Source organism: Alosa sapidissima, chromosome 16 (assembly GCF_018492685.1).
Source record: "Alosa sapidissima isolate fAloSap1 chromosome 16, fAloSap1.pri, whole genome shotgun sequence".
NCBI lineage: Eukaryota > Metazoa > Chordata > Actinopteri > Clupeiformes > Clupeidae > Alosa > Alosa sapidissima.
In genome coordinates, this window is record NC_055972.1 from 8,789,220 (window position 1) to 8,816,782 (window position 27,563).

A 27,563-nucleotide genomic window follows, 5' to 3' on the forward strand; every position below is an offset into this window, starting at 1 on the left:
TTTTGTGACTATGCAGTTCTTGAATTGTCCAGTAGGAGGACTTGCAGGCACTCAGAAATCCACAAAGCCTACTTAGGCTACCACCAACAACCACGTTCTTCATGCAATGGAGAAAATAGTCCCTGAGAGACTGAATAGCATATACTATGTAATGATATTACATATTTTCACGTTATTACCTGGTCTTTTATTTAAATTGACTGAAAAACGTGAAAAATAGGCTATGCCATGCCTATCTGTAGCATATCCATTAGGCTACACGGAGGCACACACCATGCTTACTTTGCACCCTTCCTGGGTTAACTCAACAAGCTACTTGATTTACTTTGCACATACTTAGTTAAATCATGTCAGTGATGATAACTTGGTTAGTGGGTAGGCTATAGTTTCCAGATTAGTTTTCGCACACATTACATGCGGTAAAAGTTTGAGGAAGGCCATAGCTTGGTAAGATTTTGTTACCGTGGCTATTTCAGTGTAGCCTAGGCCCAGATGTAGGTCTGTAGGCTCAGACTGTAAATACGACTCTAAGAAAACATTCATGTCATCTTTTCTACACCTGCTTCAGTTTTATTTGTGTTTACTTTTCAAAGTTGACAGGGGACATCATGTTGTCAATCACGCCACTTCCAGAGAAGCCTTTAGCCTGTAGGTTAATGCTGCTGTTCCAGGTGTAAAAAGGTTCATTTCTACTTTTAATCATTGCCTTATGTAGGGCCTAATTGCACCTATAAAGCATGCTCGGAATTGTTTAGGTCACGTGATTTTTAAACAGCCTAGAATTAGCATTAAGAGAAGCATTTAGCCTGTACCAAATAGTAATTCGATAAAGGCTCAACAGGTACTTTCGTCCACGCACCAAATCCCTGCCCTTGTGGAAGGGCGCACCTCACTTGACGCGTTCAACCTCAAGTCGGAGTGCCCTGGTTTCACATTGATTAAGAAACGCGAGGAAAAACATATATGCTGTCCGATTCCATTTACTATAGGTGGAAATGTTTGTGTGACCCGCTATATGTTATGCGACATAAAACAACATAAGATGGCAGCGTGATTTTGAATTAAAGGCTGTTGTTGCATCACTGTTGGTTGTGGCGAAGACGTAGTGTGCAGAGCCTAAACTGCAGAAAACCGCGTCGCAACGTAATAATGTCACATGCTGAACGGGAATAGCCTAGTGTTTTTTCGCCTGTAAAATAATTAAAATTATATTTAATGTGTTACAAGAATCATGCAGATACGAGCGAACAAGCAGTCGCGCAGCTTTAGAGCGTTTTGTCCATCTTTATTATTGTGACTTGGCTCCGCCTTCCTACCTGTAAATCTCCCCAGCCATCTCTGGAGCAGATCTGACGGGCGTTATCAGCTGGCCGCCCGCAAGAGGCTGAAGGCATTGAGTGGGGACGGCGACATTTATGCTATTGCATGCCATTATGCGCGAATATGCTAAGGGAAATGCCGTCGTTTGAGGCAGTTTATTTCGTTGCGTAGCGCAAGTGAACGACTGGAAACTCAAAATATCGTCCTCCAGTTGAAAACAGCCGAAGCTATCGATTAACTTGGCGTTGGTGAGACCGAAATCGATCTGCTACCTTCAAGTGACCGTGTAGCTGGATGGAAAGCAGCGCGTTCGCACGTATAGTTGATTGAGAATAGGCTATCGTCAGTTGGCTGTTGTCACGGGTCATCTAACGCAGCTGTGAATAACAACAGCCGCATTGGCTGCAGTATGAATATTTCTTTGAGGTGGTATTTATTCTGAGCGTTTTGGAACCCCCCTCAAAATGAAAACGATAAGTCGTCATTAATGCGGATTTAAATGCATCCAGCAGAGGGACAGAGACTCGCTGTTACAATCCAATTTCACCGAGAAGAACTGTTTTCTTTTAAAAGAATATTCATATTGTGGAGAACTGGATAAAAATATAGAACGATCGTGAGGGATATTTGAAGCAATATGGCTGATGACTGGGGTTGGGGGCGCTGGCAGGAGCTCTCCAAAGCTTTTAGATGCTAGCCGTGGCAGATGGCAACGTTTCCTATGGCAGCAGCAGCTCTATAATGAGTAATAATATCAATTATAATAGAAATTCGGACTCTTCTGTCTCTATATCCAAGATGGATGTGATCATCCCGTTTTCACCAGATGTTCCCTGTGACAACAATGGTCAGCGCATGTGGTGGGCATTCCTTGCCTCATCCATGGTGACGTTCTTCGGGGGTCTCTTCATCATTCTCCTGTGGAGGACCCTCAAATACATGTGGACTGTCTGCTGCCACTGTAACATCAAAACTAAGGTAAGCAGTCAATATCTGCTTCATTTATCCAAGCCACTGATTTTTAAAAAGAACTAACAATTTGAGGAAATGTGCCAAATATAACATTTTATGTTTAGTAAAACCATAATGATATGCAGCTATCAAAAGTGGAATCATGCTTAATTAATCTTAGGGCAGCATGTTTGTGGAACTGCTCTCTGTCCATTATGTTAGTTGAGATGTCTCATGTTTACCTCAAAGTGGCCTACAACTGGTACCTAATTCTTTTGAGATGGAAACTGGGAAATGTGTTTGGGGGTGGCTTTTAACAGTGTTCATTTGACTAAAGAAAGTAATTGAACCCTTCAGAGTTCTTGAGGGTTTTATAGGACCGTACCCATATTCTCACACAGGTGTGGACTCTCACACAGCTGATGGGATGTGGTATTCATGTGGATGGTACACAGTATTACAAGCCAATATGACTGTATGATCATGGACCATTAACCAGCATCATGCTTTATAAGTAAATAAATGACTCTGAAGTGACCATTTTGTGTTGGCAGTGTTATCAGCTAGTAAGAATAACTGGGATTCCCATATGCTCTGTATACAATACTGTGATGTACAATGTCTCTGTTTAATTGAAAGTAAGACAGCTTCCTGTGTCTTATTATTGTAACTGTTTATCAAACAGCAAAAGATTGTCATTCTGTGTTGGTTTCAATTATCCTGAACTATAATCTGAGGCAGTTGGAGCTGTAGGAGACTGTTGTTACACATTTCTATTCAAAGAAATCCAACCTTCCACTGATTTACTGGCAGTAGTACCAGTGGTATTTGACAAATTGAAAACAATAGCTTACCCTCACTTTAAATGACATCATCAATGTACAGATGTATCAACTCACTGGGCAGGATGATGGAGGTAATCACTTATTCAGTTTACTAATACACAAAGAGCAATCAATGATGCAAATCAATCTTAAGATGTCAGTCAAAAATAGGTATACCATGGGCTAGGCAGAGGCAGATTTGAGTGTTTTGTTTTGATTTGGAGGTTTGGTTACTGTAATTTCCATTCTTCTATAAGGCAAGTCAATATCACCAATCATACAGGACTGGGTAGCTTTCATTTATTAAAATGGGAAGGGTTAATGACATATGCAAAGTCCCCAGTCGATCTTATCAATTTATTAACTAGATGATCAAACTGCACAGCCGGGTCTGCAGGTCCGGCTGAGACTGACCTCTCTGCTTGAGCTCTTCTGATGGAAGTTGTTAAAGCACAATCAGCTCAGTGTGTCGTGTCTTATCTGAGGACACTCCAATTCAGATACTCCATTAACAGCCCAGGCTGGTGAAATAGTGAAGGCCGCCTGGTTGATCATAAAGGCCAAGACAATTTTGCCGGCGTATTCCTCCGTAATTGTTCTCCTGATTGGATTCCTGGTGCTCGAGCTTTTAAGAATGCACCCAGTGTCGCTTTGCCTCTTATTTTCTGGAAAAGCAGCAATGGTCGGAGCAGATGAAAAGCCCATGCACACAGCCTCTCCTGAAGTTTGGTAGGGTGACTTTGCAGAGGGCTTTTGACACTTGGGTTGCAGCAGGAACATGCTTGTTAGGAGCATTAAGGGACTGAAATGTGATCGCGCAGTGCAGCTGACTAGTGAGCCAGGTTCCTTTGGCATGGCGTTAGTAATGGGACTCTGGCCTTAGATTGGACAAACTGGGGATGTTGAGCCTGTGGGGGTGAGAAGAGGGAGATAGGATAGCATGTCCTCAGCCCTTTACCACCACTGGCCTTTATCCTACGCTGCACTGGCCTGAGACCAAATCAGTGCTGATGTATATGGAGTGGTGGCATTAGTATAGTATATATACTTTTTTGATCCCGTGAGGGGAAATTTGCATTTAACCCAGTCGGTGAATTAGTGAAACACACTCAGCACACAGTGAGGTGAAGCACACACTAATCCCAGCGCAGTGAGCTGCCTGCAACAACGGCGGCGGAGCGGTGGAGCAGTGAGGGGTTAGGTGCCTTGCTCAAGGGCAGCTTCAGCCGCGGCTCACTGGTCGGGGCTTGAACCGGCAACCCTCCGGTTACAAGTCCAGAGTGCTAACCAGTGGGCCACGGCTGCCCTTACCTAGTTAGGATTTGGAAATGCGCAGTGCCTTATGAGGCTTCCAAACCAAGAGCATACTACGGAACAGAAAGGAACATTCATGTCTTGATGAATCTTGGCATAGTTGTACCAGAGACTTTCTAATGTGGAGACACAGCACTCAAAAAATACTCCATAGAAATGCATGGGGCTAGTTTGTCACGCCAATATGGCCGTTGTCTACACATATCCCACCCCTTCCTCGGCAAAACGTTGACATGTGAATACATTGAGCCAATCATGTGGTGTGATGTGAATATATTGAGCCAATCATATGGTGTGTTGTGAAGACATCGTGCCAATCATGTGTTGTGATCTAGCCGCTGGAGCAATATTGGTGTCGTCAAGCCTTGCGCACGCGCAGTTCGACCCAAAGACTGTGCCCGATGAGTGCCCATAAAGCGTTGGTATATGGCCACCGAGTGGAGGGACTTGGCCTAAAAGGACTTTGGTTGTACTGACTGGTTGGACCTTATGCAATTTTGCATTTTTTTTAAAAACATCAAGCCCACATGAATTATGTAGGTCAGTGTAAAGCAGTTGATTGTATGCAAAGGACTAGGAACTGTATGTGCTTCAAGCATGAATTGCAGTGGAATTAGTTTTGAATGTAGTAAGTACATGCACTGTTAAATAACTATTTCTGGACAAACAATGAGCACAGAACATAAACATCTTGCATTCTAAAAAAACATTATCTTTTCAATTGGACAACCAAACATGAAAAGGTGCTTTTCAGTTGTCAGATGATTGAAAGTGAATCTATTTTAAATTGTGTTGATAAACACAACACAGCATCAAATCTATTTGTTTTCTTTCCTTTGAATCCAAACACCATGAAGCTGTTTTTCCAGAAATCACTTTTGCTTGAAAAGTTTCAGCTTGTCGGCCTGTGATTAGTCCTGCCGGTGGCTGAACGTGACATCAATCCTAACACAGTGGAAATATTCCCTCGTACACTGAGGAACAGTTGCAACAATGTAACAGAGAGCTATGAGTTTTACATGGCACATGGATAGATACTGAAGAGATGCCCAAAGACAGAGCCTAGAGTTTTGTTTGTCTTTAATGCAGACAGGATTGTGGGCATGCCTACCGAAGGGGTTTGTTGTGTGCCTGTGTATCCCCTCGTGCTTGGCAACGCGCCGGGTGCATTTCGCCAGACGAGCTGAGAGCACACGCCCTGAGTTCAGCTGTCGCGCTCACTAACTGGACCCCAGTGTGCTGGCCACACAGATAATGTACTGTGCAAGAAAAAGACTAAAGAAGACTAAAGCCAGAGAATGATACAAGGAACATAATATTACGCCCAACAAACTATCATTTGAGCAAGTGTCACCTAAATGTATTGTCTCTTTTGTCCGAGCACTCTACAGTATGACTCTATTATGATTAATGAAGCCTGGTTGAGTGTTCTTAGTTTATTGCAGTGAATGAAATCCTTTTGATTGCCCTGTGACATCCTTTTGGTAGGTTCATTGCTTGAGCCTTTGCTTTGACTAGTGGAGAATGAGCTCTTGTTTTCTAGTTCTGGTGTTCTAGTCCAGCAATGAACTTGAGCGCTAAAAGTTTGATCAGTTCGTTGGATTGCTGGGAAAATCAGCATTTTTCATTTTTTTACTCCGAAGTAAGTGTGGCAGTTTCATTGTAGGAACTTACCCTGTGTAGTGTTCTCAGGGCACCAATGGTTAATAGGCCTAACGCATGTTAATAAATGCCATATATCAAATCAAGCCATGTATAACATGATGTAGAAATAGAGTTCATGTCCTGCCTGTCACGGCTGTCACCGTGCTATTAAAAGGCCTTCATCACCCTCTGAAGCTATTCTGGGTCATGGTTCAATGGGAAAGGTCTACCTGACTCCAGGAAAAAGCTCAGGCAGTGAGAATGCCTTGCTGCGGCCCTGCTGCTTCCTAAGCCACCTGATCCAAGGGAGGCCATTTTGGCTCTGGAAAACTATTAGCATATCTGTTCCAGGAGTGAGCTTGGAGAGAGAGGCCTGCGTGGCAGCGACTGTGACTGTGCTTAGAGATCGCAGCCCTGTGGCCCTGGGCAATAGAGCCAGCTGTTTCAGCTGTTGTCTCTCAATTGCCCAACACAAGTGCCCATCTTCAGGCAAAGCTGCATGGCCTATCATCTGTGGTTGACCTGTGGCACATGCCATATCAGCATGTCAGCTGGGGCATGTATGTTGTATGGCTGAGTGGTAAACTGTGGATGATTTTATTGTTCGGGCAGCTAATTTTAGAAAATGAAAAACTTGACGCTGATGATCCAATTATGAGAGCTCTTCGAAAAAATAAAAGGGTGGCTTGGCTTTGGCTGTGGTGTGCGAAAAAAGCCTCTTGTCATCCTTCCAGTTGTTTCTGAGGTAAATCCACTGTTTTTGCCTTTGATGTCACCACAGAGGCAGCCGTGGCAGTGGGCAGAAAGTGTCCAACGCCTGCTGCCTTGAGTTTGGAAATGAGAAAGGAAATGCCATGGAAATGCCGGTGGAATTGTGTGCCATTGTGTACCACTGCAGCCAGCCAGTTCTGATGGCACATGCAAGAGCCCTTCAGCTTTGAAAGCTCATTCAGAGGCGTGGCTGTAGCTGTTCCACGCCGGCTGGCCTTGTCCCTCTGGCACGACTAGAGGAAAGACACACAGTGATTTTCAGACATGAAAATGCGCTTCACATCATAATTGATGCTTTCAGCACAGCAGAAAGAGGGAATGAGAGAGAGAGAGAGAGAGAGAGAGAGAGAGAGAGAGAGAGAGAGAGAGAGAGAGAGAGAGAGAGAGAGAGGAGAGAGAGAGAGAGAGAGAGAGAGAGAGAGAGAGGAGAGAGAGAGAGAGAGAGAGAGAGAGAGAGAGAGAGAGAGAAGGCACAGCACAGCACAGCACAGCACAGAGTAGAGGACATAGGAATGACCTTCAGGGATCTCCACGGATGCTGAGCCTCACTGGCCGCCTGGCACTGTAATGCGGCTCCATTTCCCCTCAGTGACCAGGACAGACTATGGAGCCAGTGGCAGGCTGTCATGGCAGTCCAGTGTCTTTTGGCATTTCATTCTCATTCTGGAAAGGACCATAATGAGATGAATGTTTTCATGGATGCTTTTTCAGTGGCCAATGGGTCAGGACAAATAAAAATAGACACAGACACAGACATAATGCTACCAGTCTTTTGAAAATGATGTTTCAGTCTATCAGCTTTCTAAAAAGAAAGACCTCTGCATATTATTTTTACTCTGAAATCTGACATTACCAGCATACCAAAGGTACTATGTAAACTGAGGTGGACAGAGTGACACAAGCTTTGTAAAAGAAGATGTGCTGTATCATGTACAGATGCTGTATGCTAAGCTCAAGTTTACGGCGAACATCTCATTAAAAATGGATGATGCACTGCTCCGTTGTTTGGTGTCAGCCACGGCCATTCAGTGAAGACAAAGTATTAATCAGTCAATAGCCATGGTATGGTGTATTCAGTTTCAGGGGCCTCCCCGAGGACACAGCTCGTGGTAGGAGATGTTTGCTGTATGCTTGCCTGAGGGTTAACTGTCGGCCAGTTTCCATGATAAATACTCTATCAAATGTTAACAGCAGGACACATTCTACAAAGCATTTGTGCTCACTTCATTCCATTTTAATAACTTGACTCTTCTAATGCAAAAAGAATACCGTCATTTTCCAACTATTAGCCAGGGTTTATACATTGATTTTTATCTTCAGCTATGAGGTTAATACACTGGGGCAGTTAATATGATATTAATATGGTTTTGTTTTTTTAACTTGCATAAATCACTGTCCTGCGGTTTACACACAATACAGCTAATACACAGGATATTACTGTATGGTGCGGCTACATGTTTTTTGTAGTATCATTCAGTAGAGTGCTAGTTCATGTGTTCTAAATCATTTCATTAAGGGTTGCGCCTTCAACAGGGAAATCCATGATACTTTTCATTGTCCAGTTACCAATGGCCTCAGTATAATCCTATCCCAACTCCCATATTTGATGCCATTTTCTAGACCCTTTCTTATTGTATAGAGCACTGCCACTGTGTCATGCCTCTGAAAAGGCCCCTCATGCCGAGCAACTGATAATTGTTGGTTTCATTATAATACATCATCCAAATACTTAGCTTAGCCACTCAAACAGTTTAGCAAAGGTGATGTAGCATATTATGCTAGCACATTGGTACTCAATTTAAATCTGTTATCCTGTAATGCGCATACTGTCAGTGCCCATGGACAACTGTCTGCTGATTGAATAACTCTAGAAGTAGAAGTAGTAGTTTCTCTCTGAGAAGCAGAAGCCTTCAGTGCAATTTAGAAATCCCGTTATTTACAGTTGTTTATCAAGACAACCATATAATCAGTCATATACTTCAGTCACCAAACCATAGCATAAATAAGTCAAATCTGATTTATAAATTGATGCTTATACTGGTTTATCGAATTGCCCAGGCCAATGTGTCTCTTAGCTTCTGGTAATGTCGCTCAAGGTTTGACTGTAGGCTTCAGTGAACAAGAAAAATGTAACACTCGCTTTTATTTATCGAGCACTTGTTCTAGCTTAGCTCGAACCTATTAAGGGATGGTGTAGCTGTTTTGCATATCTTGGATAGTGAATCCATATGCCTCACTCTGGCATGGTACTTGTGCTGAACTGCAGAGGTTGAGAGGAATGCATAAACTATGCTCTGCTATTCTGTTCAAATCCAGCTTTTCAGCACCATGGAGAGCTCAGTGCGCCATAGCTCCTTCCATACTCCTGAATGTTTTCTGACTGTGGAAGCCCACGGAATGTTCCCTCACACCACCCTCCTCTGCTGCTGCTGCTGCTGTGCCGATGCAGCTGCTGAAATCACTGCTGCAGCAGTATTTGATATGATGGGCTAAATGAAGACGTTGAATGCTGTATTGACCACTCCAGGCGTTGTTCTACATCTTTTTTTTTTTCTCAGCTGATTATAAGTGGAGGCTTGAAACGGCAGTAATTCTATGCTGTGAATAAAAGAATGCAGAGGGGATACCCCCTCCCTGCCAAATGAAATGAAAGCAGTCCTCTGCCTTGTTCAAGCAGCCTGCAGTGAGCTATACAGCAGAGCAGGCACGTGGGTGTAGCTGCTGGGAAGCCAGCCTCTCTGGATCAACACTGAGTGGGCATGGGAGAACATCGGGAGCCCGCTTCCTCTGTTTGGTTGAGAAAAATGAGACTAGTCCTTATGGAATACATAGATTCATATTGAAAGCACACCATATAGTACACACATACAAGATTTATTGTTTTGTGGGAAGTCATTTTTGAAAAACGCAAAATGCAATCTAGAAGATGGAATGGGTAAGAGCCAGAGAGGTTATTGATCAATCAATCTAAACCTATTTGTGACCGTTGCCTTTGGTCTTAAATCATTGCCATCTGAACCTCCCAGCTAGTCAGCGTTGAGCTAAAATCATCTCAGAAATCAGAGAGATGACTCCAGCTCTGCCCCCTGGGGTGATCCTGTCTAGCACGCATTTGATTCAAAGCTTTTACCGAGCATTGAAATTCAGAGAGTGTTTGGATACATCGAGTAGCAAGGGCACTGCATGACCGTCACAGACGCAATGGGGAATTTAGTGTTCACAGTTTAGAAAACGCACTAATGTCTCTGAGCAGATTAAAGTATGAATTATAGGGCAGGCTGTGATGCGCTATGCTAGTCGTGCGCTAAAGGCTGTGCGTAGAGAGGAGACATTGATCGTTGCCCCTGGGATCACTGCTGGGACGCTAGTAGCATTTGGACATAATGCTGAGGCTCTGGCCATAGATGAAAGTGCAGTAGCACTGTGTTCAGTCCACTGATCAGGGAAGTCACTGTGAGGAATCCACTACTGGGACGGTCTGTTCACTGCTTGATCCATTCCCCTAACAATAGTCTTGCACATCCTCATGTGTGCTCAAATGTACCATATTCAAGGTGTTGAGTGTTTTTGTTTCTGATAGATGCGCGCTGGTCTGATGCTGTGGTTTGTGGTGGTTTGTGAGATGCTGGACAGCTGGGGTGGACGGTGAGGGCTGGGCAGGCAGGCACTCTGGCGGAGCCATGTCCTAGGGTGATCCTCGCTGCAGGAGGAGGCACGCTGGCACACGCTCAAGAGGCATGCGGGCAGAAGCCATTCCGCCATGCTCCACAGCCGCCCAGCAGCACGGGCAGCAGCTGGCTCCGACCTGCTGTGGGAAAGGCACCCCCCCCCCCCTCTCTGCCCAGTCAGCCTCGCCAGACCTCTGGAACACACAGAGAAGCTCTCTCACTGCTGCTGAAGCTGACTGAAGCCTAATCCTGTCTTAGTCTCTCCTTGGCCCATGTCTGTTCCTTACTTATGGATAAACTCACTTCATTTCATTTTCTCCCTCACTGATGATTGAGTGTGCGCTGTTCTCCCTGTAAGGAGTGGACTGTCCAGCTCGTCCAGGAATAGAAAGCAGGAGGTGGTCTGAGCGGTGGTGGCCTTCGGCACCAGCCTTTCACCTCCAGGAAGAAGGGTCAGGGTCAGAGTTGTCTGAGGTCGTGAGAGAAATGAGTGTAATCAGTGGACAGCATGGGAACAGATTTTTAAATGTGTGACCCGAAACTAATGCTAACAGGCTTCATTCAGATTTGTGCCCTGTTAGCTATGCAAGAAATCAAAATGGGCACAGTTGGTTATTAATTACAGGCATATTCTCATCTTTTTGGGAGATGCTGTTTGTCCATCATCATGAGACCAGCACACACAAAATGCCAAACGTTGTGCTGTTCGTCCACTAAAAACACTTGAGTCAGCAGTGGTCAGATTTGGCATCTTGTTCCTATTGTTTACAGGACTCAAATGAACTGTGGTGTGCCGCCTTAGCCTATGTGATTTGACCACAGGACCGCAATACTTTGTCACAGCGCATCACCATCTGAGCTTTCATTAAGCTAATGCTGGGGGTCACCCCTCTCTGCATCTGCACACACGGCCGGCGCTCCCGAGCGCTTTCACAAAGTGCACAGTCAAGGCAGCGGCACAATCAGATTTAGCCCGGCGGCTATATTAAGAGGCTCTGTGTGAGATTTATGAGCGTGGCAAGGCAGGCAGCCCTGTCCTGACTGTTTTATTCCCTGCTGGCCACTTGAGGCCCCCGGGAAGCCTGACATTTAGCTAGCGGGACTGACTCCATGTATGTGCATGTTCGCCCCCTCGGCCTCCCCCATTAGAGCGCCCACTACTTCCTCTCTCTCTCTCCTGGAAGGGAGCCATCCTTTCCCCTCGTGCTCTCTCCTGTGAGTGCGCAGTTGACTGATTATCTGTCAGATCTGCTCTGGTGTCTCGCCTACATGTCCGAAGAAGAAAGAAACTAAAAAAAAAAAGATACCTGGAGATGACCTCATGCTTTTCATTGGTCAGTCCATGGCAAGCTGTGGCGTGGCTGCGTGCCCGTTCCTCAACGTTGCTTTCTGGACGGCTCGTCTTTTGAGCTTGTCCAGTGGAGCTGATAATGGGCTGACCGAACGGCGGCATAATTTTACTTTCAGGGAGCGAGGCGATGGCCGGGGCTTCACCCCTGCCCAGGTTACGCCCTATCTGCTCAGGGATCAGTTAGCGAGACTGACACATGACGAGCAGAGGCCCCCTTTGTTGCCGTGCAAAGCATCGTTTCAGACAAAGCAACGAGACAGCGGTGGGGATTAAAAACAAAAGGGTTGTCTGAGTGGACTGGGAGAAGTCAGGGAGTAATGACAAGTGGCACAGTTAAAATTCTAATCATGCCATTTCAAATTGCACGGCCGCTGGATGTTAAAAATTATGCTTGACTGTTCAGGGCATTAGTCTGATGAGATGTTTGTGTTTTGAGGCAAAATGCATTTGTTCTTTTGTCAGTCCAATTACCGTTCGCTGTCCACTTCTTTAGCTTTGCAGCAGAGCAAAGAGCTGTTGATGCAGCCAGCTTTGAATTGGAATGATGCTCATCGCCATGACGTTATCCGCATAGATTAGTGATGTTAATGTACGTTCAAAATGATGTCTGTTGTTGACATTCATAGATTCTTTCTAGAACTTTCTTTTTCCTTTTGGTTTGATTCATTCCATGAGTGTGCAGATTCATTGGCCAGGATCCATCTCTGCTTTGAGCTGATCCTCAAGACTAATCACCAGTGCCGTCCCCAGTTAAGACAGGTGGACTTTAAAGACGTCAACAGTGAATCACAAAGAAGACCCATGTTTATTTAAATGTATTTAATTTCAAATAACTGGACGCTGTTTGAGATTTCCACCAGACACTGAGAAGTGTGTATTTTCTTACAGACTTAGGATCAAGCTACTGACCAGCAAGAGTTTGGCATTAAGCTTCTAGTGGAATTCACCACCCTTGAATTCTAATTTGATACCAGACTTGAATTTGGTGCATAGATGCGTCCAAATGCAGTATACGAGCTCATTTAAATAATTCACTGACAACGTATCCGTCTTGTTATACTAGTTGTCACACCATGTTGCACTGGTCTGCACCACAGTTAACCAATGTATTTATGGCAAATACTAGTGAAGCCATAAGTCACTACTAAGGGTATTTGGAGAGGACCTCCATCACACACATGCAGTAGTGTCAGTTGAATCAAGAGTTCAAAACCCATTTCACCATAGTGCTTTAGATTTATGGAAATTGCTAACAGTAAGTTAACAATTAATACTGAAGACTGACAGAACATTTTCTTTGCACAATATCCCATGAGTGTGTACAACAACAGCTCTTAAAATCTAATTTTGATATTATGCAACTCCTTTTGGAGGTTATTATCATCAACCTCTTGAAAATAAATGCTAAGACTAAGGTCTTTAGTTGTCCTTGGATTAAGACTCTTTTTAATGTCATTTTGGGCTCTTTTACTGCTGACTAACCAGGGTGTTTTGTGTCAACAGTGATCTATGTCCTGTGTCCTAGAGTGTACTTGAGCTACCGAGTCTCATCCAAGTAACAGGAGTCGCACTACAAGTGGAATCCCATATCAATAATTCAGACCAGGCGTGCTGATTTGTTGTGTTGTGGACACAGATACTTTGTCTGCATAATTCATGCTGTTTGGTGGTTGGATTGTACACTGGGTGTCTCTGGCGTGGTATGCATAAATCAATAAGGTAAAAAGATGATGTTGTCAAAAATAGCCATCTAATACCTCACACCTTATATGCTGTGCATGCACTGCTGCAACGGAATCTCTTCACCACCAGACAGGCCCATTTCCTGTCTTTACTGGCCAGCTGAGCTTGCATGAGATGTTGGGTCATGAGATGTTGGGTCATGTAGTCAAACCCAGAGGCCCTGTTTGTCCTTTTCTTCTGAGTTGCCAAGGGCAGGTTGCTCTATGGGAAGACCCATCACTCTCATAATGGGCATCCAACTGAAGGTTCATGTGTTTCCCCTTTTCCTTTAAGAAATTGTAGTATAAAATCAGGGGCATCTCCTGGAGGCCAGTGCCCAGGCTGTTTGGCTGTGTTCCCAAAGCTATCCTAAAGAACAGCTGTAAAGCAGCTGCATTTTTACATAAAGCTTAAAAAAGCTGAGTTTTCTTATTTCATGTTACTGCATCATTCAGATATTTTTCTGTCTCCTTAGATCATCTGTGGTGTTGACTGGTGCATTTTCAAATCCAACTACACTGCTATTCATAATGATCTATTATCTCTACGGGAGACAAAGACACAGCCGGCCAAGAAATAGCATAATAAAAGAAGTATTAGTTTGGATACTCTGCTCAGAATATTCTTTTTTGCTGGACCTGTCCGTCAGTCTGATCAAATATCACAGTATGTATAGATAGATAGATAGATAGATAGATCAATATCTATCTTTTTTATATTTATTTTTTTGGGGGGCTGAAGTGCCCTTGCCCTGGAGCAAGGCACCTAACCCCTCACTGCTCCCCAAGCGCCACTGTTGTTGCAGGCAGCTCACTGTGCCGGGATTAGTGTGTGCTTCACCTCACTGTGTGTTCACTGTGTGCTGAGTGTGTTTCACTAATTCACGGATTGGGATAAATGCAGAGACCAAATTTCCCTCACGGGATCAAAAGAGTATATATACTTATACTTATACTTATACTTATCTATCTATCGATCGATCGATCCCCAAGGGGAAATTGTAGACATCATTTCAACACTAGCCATAATCACAGATTAAAAAAAGAGATGCTAAAAATCACACAGAACCAGATTAGAATGCACTTTAAGTTTACTTGTCATTCTGATTGGTCAGGCCGTGCCTACCCCAGTGCAGCCAGTGGAGTGTTTTAAAGGTTCATCATATGAGGGCCAAAAGTGTTACTTGCTGGATTCTCCCTCCAGTGGGGGTATTGTGTTCCATGGCATGGGGGGCGGGGGGGTGTAAGAGATGTTGAGGACTTGATAGGGACTCACAGCTAGCCTAGTGCAACATCATCATATTTGACACGGAGATGCAGCATACTGATGACACAGCTTATTCCCTCTCAGATGTTGCAGAAGCCAGACTCGTTTTATGGGACGCAAAATGGCTGACCTGCCATTGCAGAAATCTGTCCTTGGAGTTTGCCAATATTTATTACGGGGTGACTTACTACTATAGGATGGCATCATCACACACACACATACAGTACACACACACACCTTTTTAGGAAGAGTATGGGACTTACTAACTTTCTACATTCTGTTTTTGTGAGAAGAAATGAAGTATAGTCTGGGCAAACTGTGTCAGATCAGAATAGTCTGAAGCAAATAAGTGGAAAATTGATCTAATTTTACTGCTACTTTTTTACCCATTCATTTCTACTGAGCATATTTCCAAGCATAATGTGGAGGTTTAACCCATAGTAAATGGCCAAATGAAAGTGTCAACAGGGAGGCACATTAAGCAAACTGTGGCTGATAGGTGCTAATCTATGAGTGTGCCGCAGCCACAGTCAGTCACGCAGTGGCCATGCATCAGAGGGCCCCCTGAGCTCCACTCACGCCCGTGACATGATGTGATCCGCCGCTTCAGTTGACGCCCTCAGAGAAAGCCTTTGGAGATGGGCTAATGAGACTGGAGCCTGCTGAAGCTTAGGTTGGGGGAGGAGAACATTACAGAGTGAGAGGGAGCGTGTGTGTGTGTGTGTGTGTGTGTGTGTGTGGTGTGTGTGTGTGTGTGTGTGTGTGTGTGTGTGTGTGTGTGGGAGAGAGAGAAAGAGAGAAAGCACATAAAAGCGAGAAAGGAAGAAATATTAGCAGAGGAGAAAAAGAGTGTCAGAGTGAGAGAGTGAGTGCGTGAGAGTGGTAAAGAGAGAGAGAGTGTGTGAGAGTGAGAAAGAGAGAGAGAAAGGGCTTCTCTGCAGGAGGTGGAGAGCTCTGTGAGTCAGAGAGGAGAGCTCAGCCCACCTCCTGCTCCACGTACACCTGACGGAGGCCAATTAGAGGCCATGAGGTCTCTTGGCGAGCGCAGGACTCTCCTCCTACCTGGTGAGCCGTGCTGGAGGAAACACAGCACCTTCCACGGGCAACGCTCCCCTCTCACCCGATCCTCCTCCACACGTCAGGACACCTCCACACACCACCAGCGCACATCACCACACCACACCTATGCTCCACTGCTGCGCACTTTAAAGCGTCGCACTTGACAGATTAGTCATGTGTTTCTTGTGCGTTTCTAATGGCCAATGGGAGTGTGGAGAGACGCAGATCAATAAAATGCTGAATAATAAATGGCTGTTTACTGAGAAAAGGAGCATCCAGCCTCACCAGACACCAGTCATCTCCACCTCCAGAGATCCACCTCTCTGTGCTGTTTGATCAGACGCAATCACTCCACCACAGGATATGTTAATAATGGCCTTGCTTCATAAGTTTCTCTGAAGCACTGATTTGAAATGAATATTTTCACTTTTTACTCTCATCTCCGTAGTTTTCCATAAATCTGTCAAAGCAGTTGATGAAAGGAAATGTTTTCTTCAAAAAGTAGATTCAAGAAGCAGGCAGTTCATATTTAGACATCTGTTTGCCTCCTAGTTAAAATGCTGGACAGGTAAAAATGGATCTTGGATCTTGTGATCTGTGCCGTTTGTACTTGTGAAGGTGAAGTGAGGTGAGTTAACTAAAGTCTACTTGTGATGTCCACATGTGACTGACTGACTGACTGACCGGCCGGTTTAGGTATTTGTGTGTCCACTGGCCAGTGTTGTGCTGAGGTTCAAGTCCTCACTACTCCGTGGGATCTGGTTACAGTCCAGCTCAGATGCTTTTGTAAGCATGCCACAGTCACCCTGCTCCTTCATGCCAGATCTACTTTAAAGTGACAACAGTGCTTCAAATGTAATCTCTGACAGTTCGTAAACATACACACACACACACACACACACACCCTCCCTCCCCCAACACACACACCACAAAAAGTAATCTGGTCCCCATGTGGTTAACATGCACTGCCTGAAGCAGTATTCCTTGAAAGGTGTGTACTTCTCAGGAAATGACTACCATCCTTGACCGCATGTTTAATATAAATCTGTCTAATAATGTTTTAAAAATAGGCCAACTAATCTGAGAAACTATGCTTGGTCACTCCTCCACACATACAGTCCAGGGCCTCTCTTTCCACTGCCCTCCTCCAGCTCGGCTCCAAGTGTACCTTTGACATTTGGAGAAGATGTCCTGGGTGTTGGACAGCATCATGCGCTCTGGGGAGGATGTGTCTTGTAAACCCAGGAGCAAGGGGTTTGAAGTGCAGCGTAACGAGTTTACACCGCCAGCTCCTCCACCTCTCCACGTCTATTAATAATGTGTCAGGATTCTAGTGCTCCATCACCTGGGCGTTTACAGAGTCCCCACACTGACCTTCATCACCCCCTGCAGTAGATGGACCGAAGTGTTTGCTTGACCTTGCAGTGTTTTTGAAAAAGGACGGTTTGATGTGTCTGTTTGGAATGTACAAGGCATATATGGGATAAAATATCAGAGTGATATGGTCATGTGAATTCAGCTTGGGGAGATGTCCTAGTTCCACTAGAGGAATTGTCTTTTGTTTATTTTTCAAACAAACCTTGGGTTGTGGTGACGTTGAAGGTCATGAAAGGTTATTTTTGTTGTCTCTTTGGATTCAAATTCTTTAGGGGCTTCCTTTTGTTCGTAAACAGTGGAGAGGAACATTGTAAACATCTTAACAGGTTCTGTGTTGTTTCACATGGCATATTAAAATAAAAAGGCATTAATTATGAGCAAGTTGGCTAAGCAGATGTAATCGTTTGAAGAGCCTGTGCATGCCCCTTCTTTTCTCGGGGGATGAAATCAGGTTGGACAAATGTCACAGTCATAAGAGCAGTTCATCGTACTTGGCTTGTCGCTTAGCAACAGAGGCCTGGATGCTAGACTGTAGGTGTGTGCGCATGAGTGTGTGGGAGATGTGCAGAGAGAATGAGAGTGAGAGAAAGAAAGAGAAGGGATGGGGGGAGGGGGGAGGAAGGTGGTGAGTAAAGACTTGTGCTTGTCATTTTAACATGAACACTTTACATTACTATCACATGGAACAGGACTGGACTATTGATGTTCACATCTGTCAGAATTATGCATATGTATAGTTTAGTACTACCCACATTGACCAGATTTGCCTGGTGATATGTTAATATATTCTCATTTCAGTGGATTAAGACACTGTGTTCGTGGGCATTGTAATGGTCACATGACTGCAAAGAGAATCTGGCTCTGCTGCACTCTTGCTCTGATTGGTCCCTGGGGAACTCCACGCTCTTATTTTGACAAATGAGTGTGATACAGAGCACTTATCCCATATTGATTAATGATGGCTATTAAGCAACTGAGGAAGAGGAAGATGTGCTCATTGTAGACCTGAGCTGTCTGGCCCAGCCATGTTAAATGAGGGCTCTAAGTCTTGGGATTAGTGATGTGGATTTTCTCACTGCAGTTTTACAGAGGATGTGCTTAAAACTCTGTAAGAGGAAGTGGAATGGGTTTCCAGCACAGCAGCAGCATGGAAGACCTTTCAGTATGCATCAGTGAAAATGGCGTCTTATGTATTGAGGTTGTGTATTTTGTTTTGTAAATATTTTGTTTTGTTAAATTGTCCTAAAATTGTTGAGAATTGCTCTAAAACTTAAACTGTTTACCATGTTGTTAGTCGCTTTGGCTAAAAAAGCGTCAGCCAAATGTAATGTAATGTAATGTAATGTAATGTAAAATATAAAAAGCAAAACAAACTCTATTCATTATTATTCATCTTCATTCAATATATATCATTTATTTTTTCATCTTCACAACAGCACAACCTTATGCTGTTATGTGTGGTGCCTATTACACAAAAGACCGAATCACTAATACTTGTATGCACATTTTCATTTTAAAAATGAAATGATCATGTTTGCTTGCCATGAGTAAAGACATTTCAGTTTCAGAATGTTAGATGACACTTTTTGTGTTTTTGTCATCATGCGGCAGTTTGTCCAGTGACACATGGGACGACTGGCCAATGGCTGCTAAGAGCACTGAAATGATGAAGTGAAGCTTTTGCGCTGTCTGTTTGGGGAAGCTGATTCAGCCCTGAAATCATCCTCTGTGAACGACATTGGCGCTCGTTTCTATAATTCGCTGTGACACGGCTTGTTTTTTTTTCCCTCCCGTGCTTGTTTGCCACCGTCGCCTTAACTCCCTGAGTGAGCGGCCGAGACGTGGCGGGGCATCCCGGGCCCTGTGGCGTAGGTGCCTCGCGGGGCAGAGCGCTGACTCCCGGGTGAATCCGTCAGAGATGAGGAGACAGGCCGCTTCCCGGTGTTCTCTGTGAGCTCCCCACTGGCCACTTTAGGTCAGATATGGACGGGGTCACTCCTACCCACCCACTCTCTCTCTCTCTCTCTCTCAAACACACACACACACACACACACACACACACACACACACACACACACACACACACACACAAATATAATATGCTCTTTTCAGTGTGTTTGTGCTCATCTCCCAGTGCTGGGCGGTATTGCGCGGGCAGTCTCTGTAAAGCCCAGGGACTTGTTGGGGAGAGTACACAGTGGCTGAGCATGTAGTAATCACCTAATGTGATGAACAAAAGCCTGTGGCCGAGCCATGCCTCAAACGTCCCTCCCAGTCCTGTTTACACTTGATCTCCCATGCAGTGCAGCGGAGCTCTCCGAGTCCAGTCCACTGCTCTGGCCAGCCACTGACCTTCTGCATGAGCACTCCAGCTTGCCTCTGTTCTCCCTTCATTTCTTCCCATAGTTAAACAGACACTGTAGGCTGGTAGGCATAGGCTGGTTTAGCCAAAACCTAATTAATGGAACAAAAGATAAAGCATTCTTGATCCATAGGTCTTACCATTTTAATGTCCTCTTTTTGAAGCACAAAATGTAGGTCGACTACAGGGATATCCTAGAGTGAGAACGTTCAGTAGGAGCTGCAGATAAGTGAGCGTGTTAAGCAGTGAGATGTCTGCAAGGGTGAATCATCACACAAGAAGCTTAACTCAATACTTTAGAGCAAGCTAAGAAAGTTTTAATTCATTTTGACAGTAAAGAAAGACCAAATATATGGTAGGCCTTATAAGGGCTGTCTCACATGAAGTATTTTGCCTAAAACTTTTGAAAGAAACACTAGCAACAGACCTTTATACAGAGAATTGTAGCAGGCCATTATAATTCTCAGCACCTGATAGCGAGACCAGGGTCGAGCCCCTCTGTGGCTGAGGTATTTCACAAAAACAATAAGTTAAGAGGTGTGTATTTTTATGTAGTTCAGCTTGCTGCCTTTCCCTCAGTAGGTGTGTATGGGACTACCTGCTGTTCACACCAGCTTCGGACGTCAGCTCACATTGGCAGGGGTATTTTTTTATCTGCGATCACAGTGCCTCCGGCCCAAAGCACTCCAATTTCCGCGTTGTGGGAAAGCACATACATCCGTCTGCGGGGGGGAATTGTAGCATCAGCACAAGTAAGAGGTAATGAAATCTGCTCCAGTGGCTTGTGCTGTAATCGGGCTGTTTTCCCTCTACCCCCCCCCCCCCCCCCCCCCGGCTCCCCTCCTTCCTGAGCCCAGCACGGCGGCCCGGGAGAGAGAATGGTGGATGGTGTTGCCCAGTGCGCTTGTTTCATTTGGACTGTGTCCCCGGCGGTTGATTTATGATGTGGCCGGCGGTAAAGAGGGATGAGCGCGCTCGCCGGTGACGGGGTGATGGATGGGCGGCGAGGGCGCATCAAACAGTTTGATATTTTATTTTTAAAGCGCGACTGCTGGTGTCCCGTTACCACAGGAAACGTCGGACTACTGTAAACGCCGCCGCCAAACGCAGACAACAGCCCCGGGGGGGTTGTTTTGAAACTCGTAAACAGAGGGACACTTGATACAGTGGAAGCCTATCTTAATGGGATATTTTGTTAAGTGTGGAGGCTGGGTGCACTGGCACTGTTAAGCAGCTCCTAAATGAAATGTTTGCTCTGAGGAAGAAGTGCTAAAGGAGCATTCTGCATATGGCACATATATTTTATTCATGTATTCAAATAAGGTTTCCCTGACGGGAATGAACCCAGCTAATAGGTTTCATGTGTCTGTAAAAGTGTTTGTAGCAGGCATGTAGAATCTGCCAAATGTAGGCAGGGTTTACTGGACCTAAAGCAATTTATATCTGCTTTGCTAATGAATGAACCAGTAGTTCTGAGCAGATGGCACAGTGAGCAGCAGCACATCCGTCTGTCTCATAAGGATTCAGCTTCGGTTTGAAAAATGACAAGGAGTAGCGTTTCGTATTGGAGCTGATTTATTTTTTTATTAACAGACCTACTGAAAGCTGTGGAATTGTCCTGTAAATAGTCTCCTTGGAACACACAACAAAGTCAGCAGTGGTTGGTGAGGTTAGCTCCTGCAAATTAATTGGGCAAGGAAGTGTTGGGTGAGCCAACTACAAAGGCTTTAGCTTTTGCTCTTTGCCATTTTTTAAAAATTAATTTGAGAGGCCGCTAAAGATCAACATCTCAGACAAGGACATTGATCGGCGCAGCTCAGACAGTAGGGAGCCAATTTGTTGACCTTTGAGAGTTTCTCCATCTTCCTTTTTTTGAGTTGGCTCATTTCTTTCTGCTTTTAACGGCACCAACAGGGTCAGGTCCTCCTGCAGAAGATTTAATGGGATTTATTTTCACCTGAGACAAACAGGAGGGCCTGAGTGCTTGATGTATCCTCTGTCTCTTATAGGGAAGAGTCCGTAAATTGGGAGAGTCTCATTGACAGCACACTCTTGTCAGAGGAAGCTCATTAAAGAGGATCTTGGAGTGGATGAGTGACAAAGCAAGTCAATTCTAACTTGAAAGTCTAACCGTGAAAGTTACAGCAATAATTCCACCCATTCAAAACACATAAATCTATAAAGCCACCATCTATACATATATATATTTGTTTTTAAAATGGGACTTAAATCCCTATTTGAGAATGGCCATAAAGAGTGATGTGGTGTTGACTGGTATGGTGTGGTGCGGTGTCCGGTGGTTTGGTGTGGTGCAGTGTGGTGTCTGGTGGTGTGGTGTGGTGTGGGGTGGTGAGGTGTGGTGTGGTGTGGTGAGGTGTGGTGCAGTGTGGTGCAGTGTGGTGTCTGGTGGTGTGGTGTGGTGTGGGGTGGTGAGGTGTGGTGTGGTGTGGTGAGGTGTGGTGCAGTGTGGTGTCTGCTGGTGTGGTGCGGTGTGGTGAGGTGTGGTGTGGTGCAGTGTGGTGTCTGGTGGTGTGGTGCAGTGTGGTGTCTGGTGGTGCAGTGTGGTGTCTGGTGGTGTGGTGTGGTGCAGTCTGGTGGTGTGGTGTGGTGCAGTGTGGTGTCTGGTGGTGTGGTGCGGTGTGGTGTGGTGCAGTCTGGTGGTGTGGTGTGGTGTCTGGTGGTGTGGTGAGGTGTGTTGTGGTGCAGTCTGGTGGTGTGGTGTGGTGCAGTGTGGTGTCTGGTGGTGTGGTGTGGTGTCTGGTGGTGCGGTGTGGTGTCTGGTGGTGTGGTGTGGTGTCTGGTGGTGTGGTGTGGTGCAGTGTGGTGTCTGGTGTGGTGTGGTGTGGTGCGGTGTGGTGTCTGGTGTGGTGTGGTGTGGTGTGGTGTGGTGCAGTGTGGTGTCTGGTGGTGTGGTGTGGTGCAGTGTGGTGTCTGGTGGTGTGGTGTGGTGAGGTGTGGTGTGGTGCAGTGTGGTGTCTGGTGGTGTGGTGCAGTGTGGTGTCTGGTGGTGTGGTGTGGTGCAGTGTGGTGTCTGGTGGTGTGGTGTGGTACAGTGTGGTGTCTGGTGGTGTGGTGTGGGGCAGTGTGGTGTCTGGTGGTGTGGTGTGGTGTGGTGCAGTGTGGTGTCTGGTGCAGTGTGGTGTCTGGTGGTGTGGTGTGGTGCAGTGTGGTGTCTGGTGGTGTGGTGTGGTGTGGTGCAGTGTGGTGTCTGGTGGTGTGGTGCAGTCTGGTGATGTGGTGCAGTGCAGTGTGGTGCAGTCTGGTGGTGTGGTGTGGTAGGGCTCGGTGGGGATATGGAGGCTGCTTGCTGGTAAAAAAAACTACAGCTGTACTCCCCTACAGCTGCCTCTCCCTCTGGAATGTAGAAAGGTCCGCATGTGGGGAGGGCACGCAGATCCTTTACACTACGCAGCTGCCCTGGCCCAGCCCTGGCCCAGCCCAGAGACGCAGGGTCTGGGGACCAGGCAGAAGGATGGAGAGAGACAAGAGAGTCTGCATTGTCCCTGTGTGGCGCCTTGGCTGCTTTCATCATTAAATTAGCAGAAAGCCGATACACATTTCCTTGGCCTTCCCTCATCAAGCACACAGAATAACCATTGGCCCCACAACGTAAATTTCACTGAAATGCTGAGAACTGAGGCACTAATGAAAGGCATTGTCAAGATGAAACATTGTCAACCATACTACAGAAAAAACTCCTGTCCATCTTTGGATTCATATTTTTAGTCTTTAAAATGATGTACATTTAATTTGATCATGATGATGGCAAGAGGTCTTTGACTGTGGAACAAAGACACTAAATCCCTGGTCCTCACTCTTCCATGAGGCTGTGAAGGTTGTGCTTTTTCCCCACAGCTGTCTGTGGTATCACATGTTTGAGAGCTAATCACAGCCACGGCAGTGCAGCTGTGGGGTGTGTACTGTATGTGTGTGTGTGTGTTTGTGTGTGTGTGTGCATGGGGGTGGGGGTCTTCACACACTCAGAGCCAGGCAGCCATTACCCTCTGATTTAGTGCCACTTTAACCACAGCTGACATGAAAATGGCCATAGAAAACCTGAAAAAAGACCAATCATGTCCCCCCCAGCCTGAATGGCCACGTTAGTTGTGGAGCTGGCCTTGAGACGAAGCATGATTTTCTGTGCTGCTAGGAGAATGGAGTCACCTTGAAGCGGGCTGACTAGGTGCGATGGCTGTGAAGGTTAAAGACAGCAGGAGGGAGAATGTCACTCAGGGGATGCATTAGATGTGCCGACAGATAATGTTACTCATCCAGATTGGGTTACCACTGGGTTTTTATATCTGTGGATAATGAAAATATGACAGTGCCATCCCCTCAGACAGATGGTGTTATGCCGGTCAAAGGCAGCGTGATCGGTTTCCTATATTGGTTCTGAGGATGTTGTTGTATGACATTGTCACTCACCTCACGCCTTTGTGATCTTCACTGTGTAATGATAGATTAATGCGCGTTTGAAAGCTCTATAGATGTGAGCTTTAAAATCTCTGCTGCTTTGTCACAACACTTATTTCATCCTTGAGTGGAAGGACAGCCAGTGCTGTAAAGCTCGTACAGAGACCTCGCTTGCAGAGCTGAAATATGCCCAATCCCATGAATAAAAAACACTGAGCTATTGCATGTCAAGGACTCCCAAATTGTTCCAAGCTATCCACAGAATGAGTCAGTCAGTGCAGAAAATAGATCCGTTTTCCTCAAGGTATGACGTCAGAGTGTCCCTTAGTTAGCCATAAGCACATACAGGCATACATACACAATGTGACAAGCATTATACGAATGACCCAATTGTTTTTTATCTAGTTATTCTTATTTGGTTTGTCTCTCTTTTTTAAGACATTCTGTACATATCCGTTTAGGGCCTCTTTGTCTTAAAGGCATGACGCCTGGCTTGCTCTTAATTAGGACAATTGTTCAGTTGCTGTTGTGAAGGGCATTTACGAATGTTAAATCTCTGTGGTGTCCAGTTACCATGGTGATTAAAGGGCAATTAAGACTGACTGCTGCCGATAGGTATGTGCCTGAGAGTCTCCCTGGAGACCTTTAACGGCTGATTGATGGTTTTTGAATGACAAGCGACTGATCACACATTTAGCCAAGAGAAAATGTCCCTTCTCTTTGGTGTCACAGCATCAAAGGTGATTGGAGACCAGGTTTGTTTTGTTTGCTCTGAACCCTGGTTGAGGATTAAATTTGCATGTACTGAGCAACGACTGGTATTTTATTTTCTCAGTCCATGTGTGTGTGTATTCACAGTTAGATGTGAAACGCACAAAATACAAAGGACAAGTTAAATGGATTCTTTGACTCCCAAACAAACCCAGCAGTCTTTGAGGTCAGTATAACGTTACAGTATGTGAATGTTGTGTCAAGATGCTCTGAATGTAGGAAAGCAGGCTATGTTTAAGTGTGGTTGTTGCTGTTTCCACTGACCTGATAACCCTTGGCCCTGCTTTCTCCGTAAGCTTCTGTAGGTGACACTGGAGAATATGGAGCATATTGTCTGCCTCTGCAACCCCCTGGACACAATTATTCCAGTACAGAGACCTTCATAGAGACCTCAAAGCCAGACTTCTCTTAGAATGCATTTTCTTAGACTAGCCATCTCACGATCAGGAAACATTAAGATTATAGAACAGCAGGGAGTTGAAGATAGTAACCTGACCTGGATGAAGCAGCACTATTCAAATGACTGTTTATTTTTGTCCAGGACCACTGGAGCAGAAACAGCTGTATCAATGGGGACAGTGTTATGAATTAGGCACAGCTCTAGTAATATGCAGTATGTGCAGCTCAACAGTGCTTTGGAGTAGCACTAATGTTGACATTTGGTGCTGGCTTTTCCTTAAACTCAGTTGGAGTTTGGGGAACATGTAAACATCTAAGATGGCAGTAGCCAGTAGGGTTTTTCTCTCTCTCCTTCGTTCCCTGTTTCTCTTTCACACACACTTGAATCTCGAATTGATTGCGTTTTTGGTTCTTTAATGGCGTCATCACGCGAGCTTGATCAGGGTGTCATGATTAGTCTCTGTATTAAAATGCATCACAAAGCATCGCTGCAGCTGCACTTAGCTTCTTCCCATCTGACCAGAGGGAAGTTGCTGTCCAGTGCGCTGCGTCATGCTCTTGTGTTTATTTACAGTATACATGTAAATACACCCTTGTGGCATCACACAGAATAGATAGAGATAAGTTCGAAGAGGCGTGTACTGTGATGGTAGTGATAAGGAAATACATTTTCCTTTACGCTTCAGCAAGAGGATGGTGGAAGAGATCCCCACACACTGCTGCATGTTGACATTGCCCATGTCACCTACAGTAGTCTGTTGAGAGTGCGCAAAGCGTCTAATCCTCTTTAGTCCAGCAGCCCTCTAAATAGTTGTGTGGAGATGGTCTCCAGTGTTAAAGTGATTTGGTGGCTAGATGACCTTCCTGTGATAGAGACAGCTTGTCACTACTGATGAGACCCTTGACAAAAGGCAGCAGATATGGATATGATGACATTTCCACATAGTCCTCCATTTCCTGTTACCAGCAGGCGTAACTAGCTTTAGAGGAAACCATTGTGAACCCTCCTTACAGAATACATTTTAGGTTACACACGTTTAGCACTGATAATTACATAGTTATTATAAACTAATACAAAACTAATGCAAAAATACAACATTTATTCCAAATCCAGTAAATAGGGGAGTTAAAGCAAAAGGAACAATAACGACTTTCTTTGGGAATAAATCTGTAAACACACATGAAATACATGCATTTCTAAAATGTTTCTGAATAATAATCTAAAAATGGTCCATAGACGTAAGAAGTCTGCATATATGGTGTGGTGGAGATAGAAGTTGATGAGTCACTGATGATAGCTGGTGGCCTAGCTAAGCCTCTGGTGATCCTGGGCTATTTAGTGATATTTATGGGATGGATGGTGTAGGTTTGCAGGAGAGGCTTCAACATCTGTTAGAGGTCATGACCTGTAGTACAAATCTCGGGCCCAAATTAGATTCAGTCAAGAATTCAGTATTCAGTTTGAGCTTCCACTCTCATCAAGCTGAACTTGGACACCTGTAATCAAACCTGCTGTTCTGCTGCGGACATTGGCTTTCAACAAAACCACTATATTGGTTATATTTCAAAAAAGACACGTTTGCAGTCAAATGGTTTACTGGGTTATTTTGACTGTTAACTGACTATGGAAAACCTGTGCGGCAAGCCCTTCTGATTTGACCATGCAGCTCATTTTAGCCTCAAATAAGATAAGTTGCTTTGGAATAAAAATATAAATAGTCTGGCATTACAAACATGTGTGGCAGACAGCGTGAGCAGATTACACTCCTGCATACCTGCGTAATCCTGAAATCAAACCCATGGCATCCCCTTTAAGCCCTCAGCCTGGCCACAGAAGTGGGGTTTGGCCTGTAGAAGCTTTTGTCTTTGGGACATAGTCTTTGGCACACGCTTATTTCCCCCCTCACCGGCTGCTTTTAACATCAACACAAAGAGTACAAGTGGGACATTGCCAACACCAGCCCTGTGCTGATGTCTGCAGTGAAGTAGCATAGGAACACACTCCATAGGGCCTGGAGTCCCCTGAGAAAAACCTCTTGACTTGACCCTTAATAAGGACTCTAACCCCATGGCATTGACTAACTGTACAGACATTAAAAATAGCGTGTGTGTGTGCGTGTGCGTGTGTGTGCGTGTGTGTGCGTGTGCGTGTGTGTTTGCATGTGTGTTTTTTTGGGGGGACGGTGGTGTTGGTAAGAAGAGCAACCATGTTATGAGATTCACTCATTTTTCTCCTCTCTCTGGGTAGAGCTAAAAATAGGAGTCACCCTGGAACAGAGTTTTCCCCAGCGATGCGAATAAGAGTGGGAGTAACAGCTGCGCTACAGCCAAGTTCTGTTAGATCAGACTGG

General features: G+C 45.1%; 1 protein-coding gene across 18 annotated transcripts in view; it reads left to right on the forward strand.

Annotated features, from left to right (window-relative positions):
- Nucleotides 1-1,167: 1,167 nt before the first annotated feature.
- kcnma1a (potassium large conductance calcium-activated channel, subfamily M, alpha member 1a) overlaps nucleotides 1,168-27,563 on the forward strand; it is a 139,447-nt gene continuing 113,051 nt past the window's right edge. For 5 of the 18 annotated variants that reach the window (XM_042065400.1, XM_042065399.1, XM_042065401.1 and 2 more), the window contains exon 1: nucleotides 1,174-2,298. In XM_042065400.1, the coding sequence (XP_041921334.1) occupies nucleotides 2,011-2,298 (288 nt within the window). In that variant the 5' untranslated portion in view covers nucleotides 1,174-2,010. Of the gene's footprint in view, nucleotides 2,299-27,563 lie in introns of all 18 variants that reach the window. The other 13 variants (XM_042065387.1, XM_042065389.1, XM_042065390.1 and 10 more) reach the window with 7 other exon arrangements.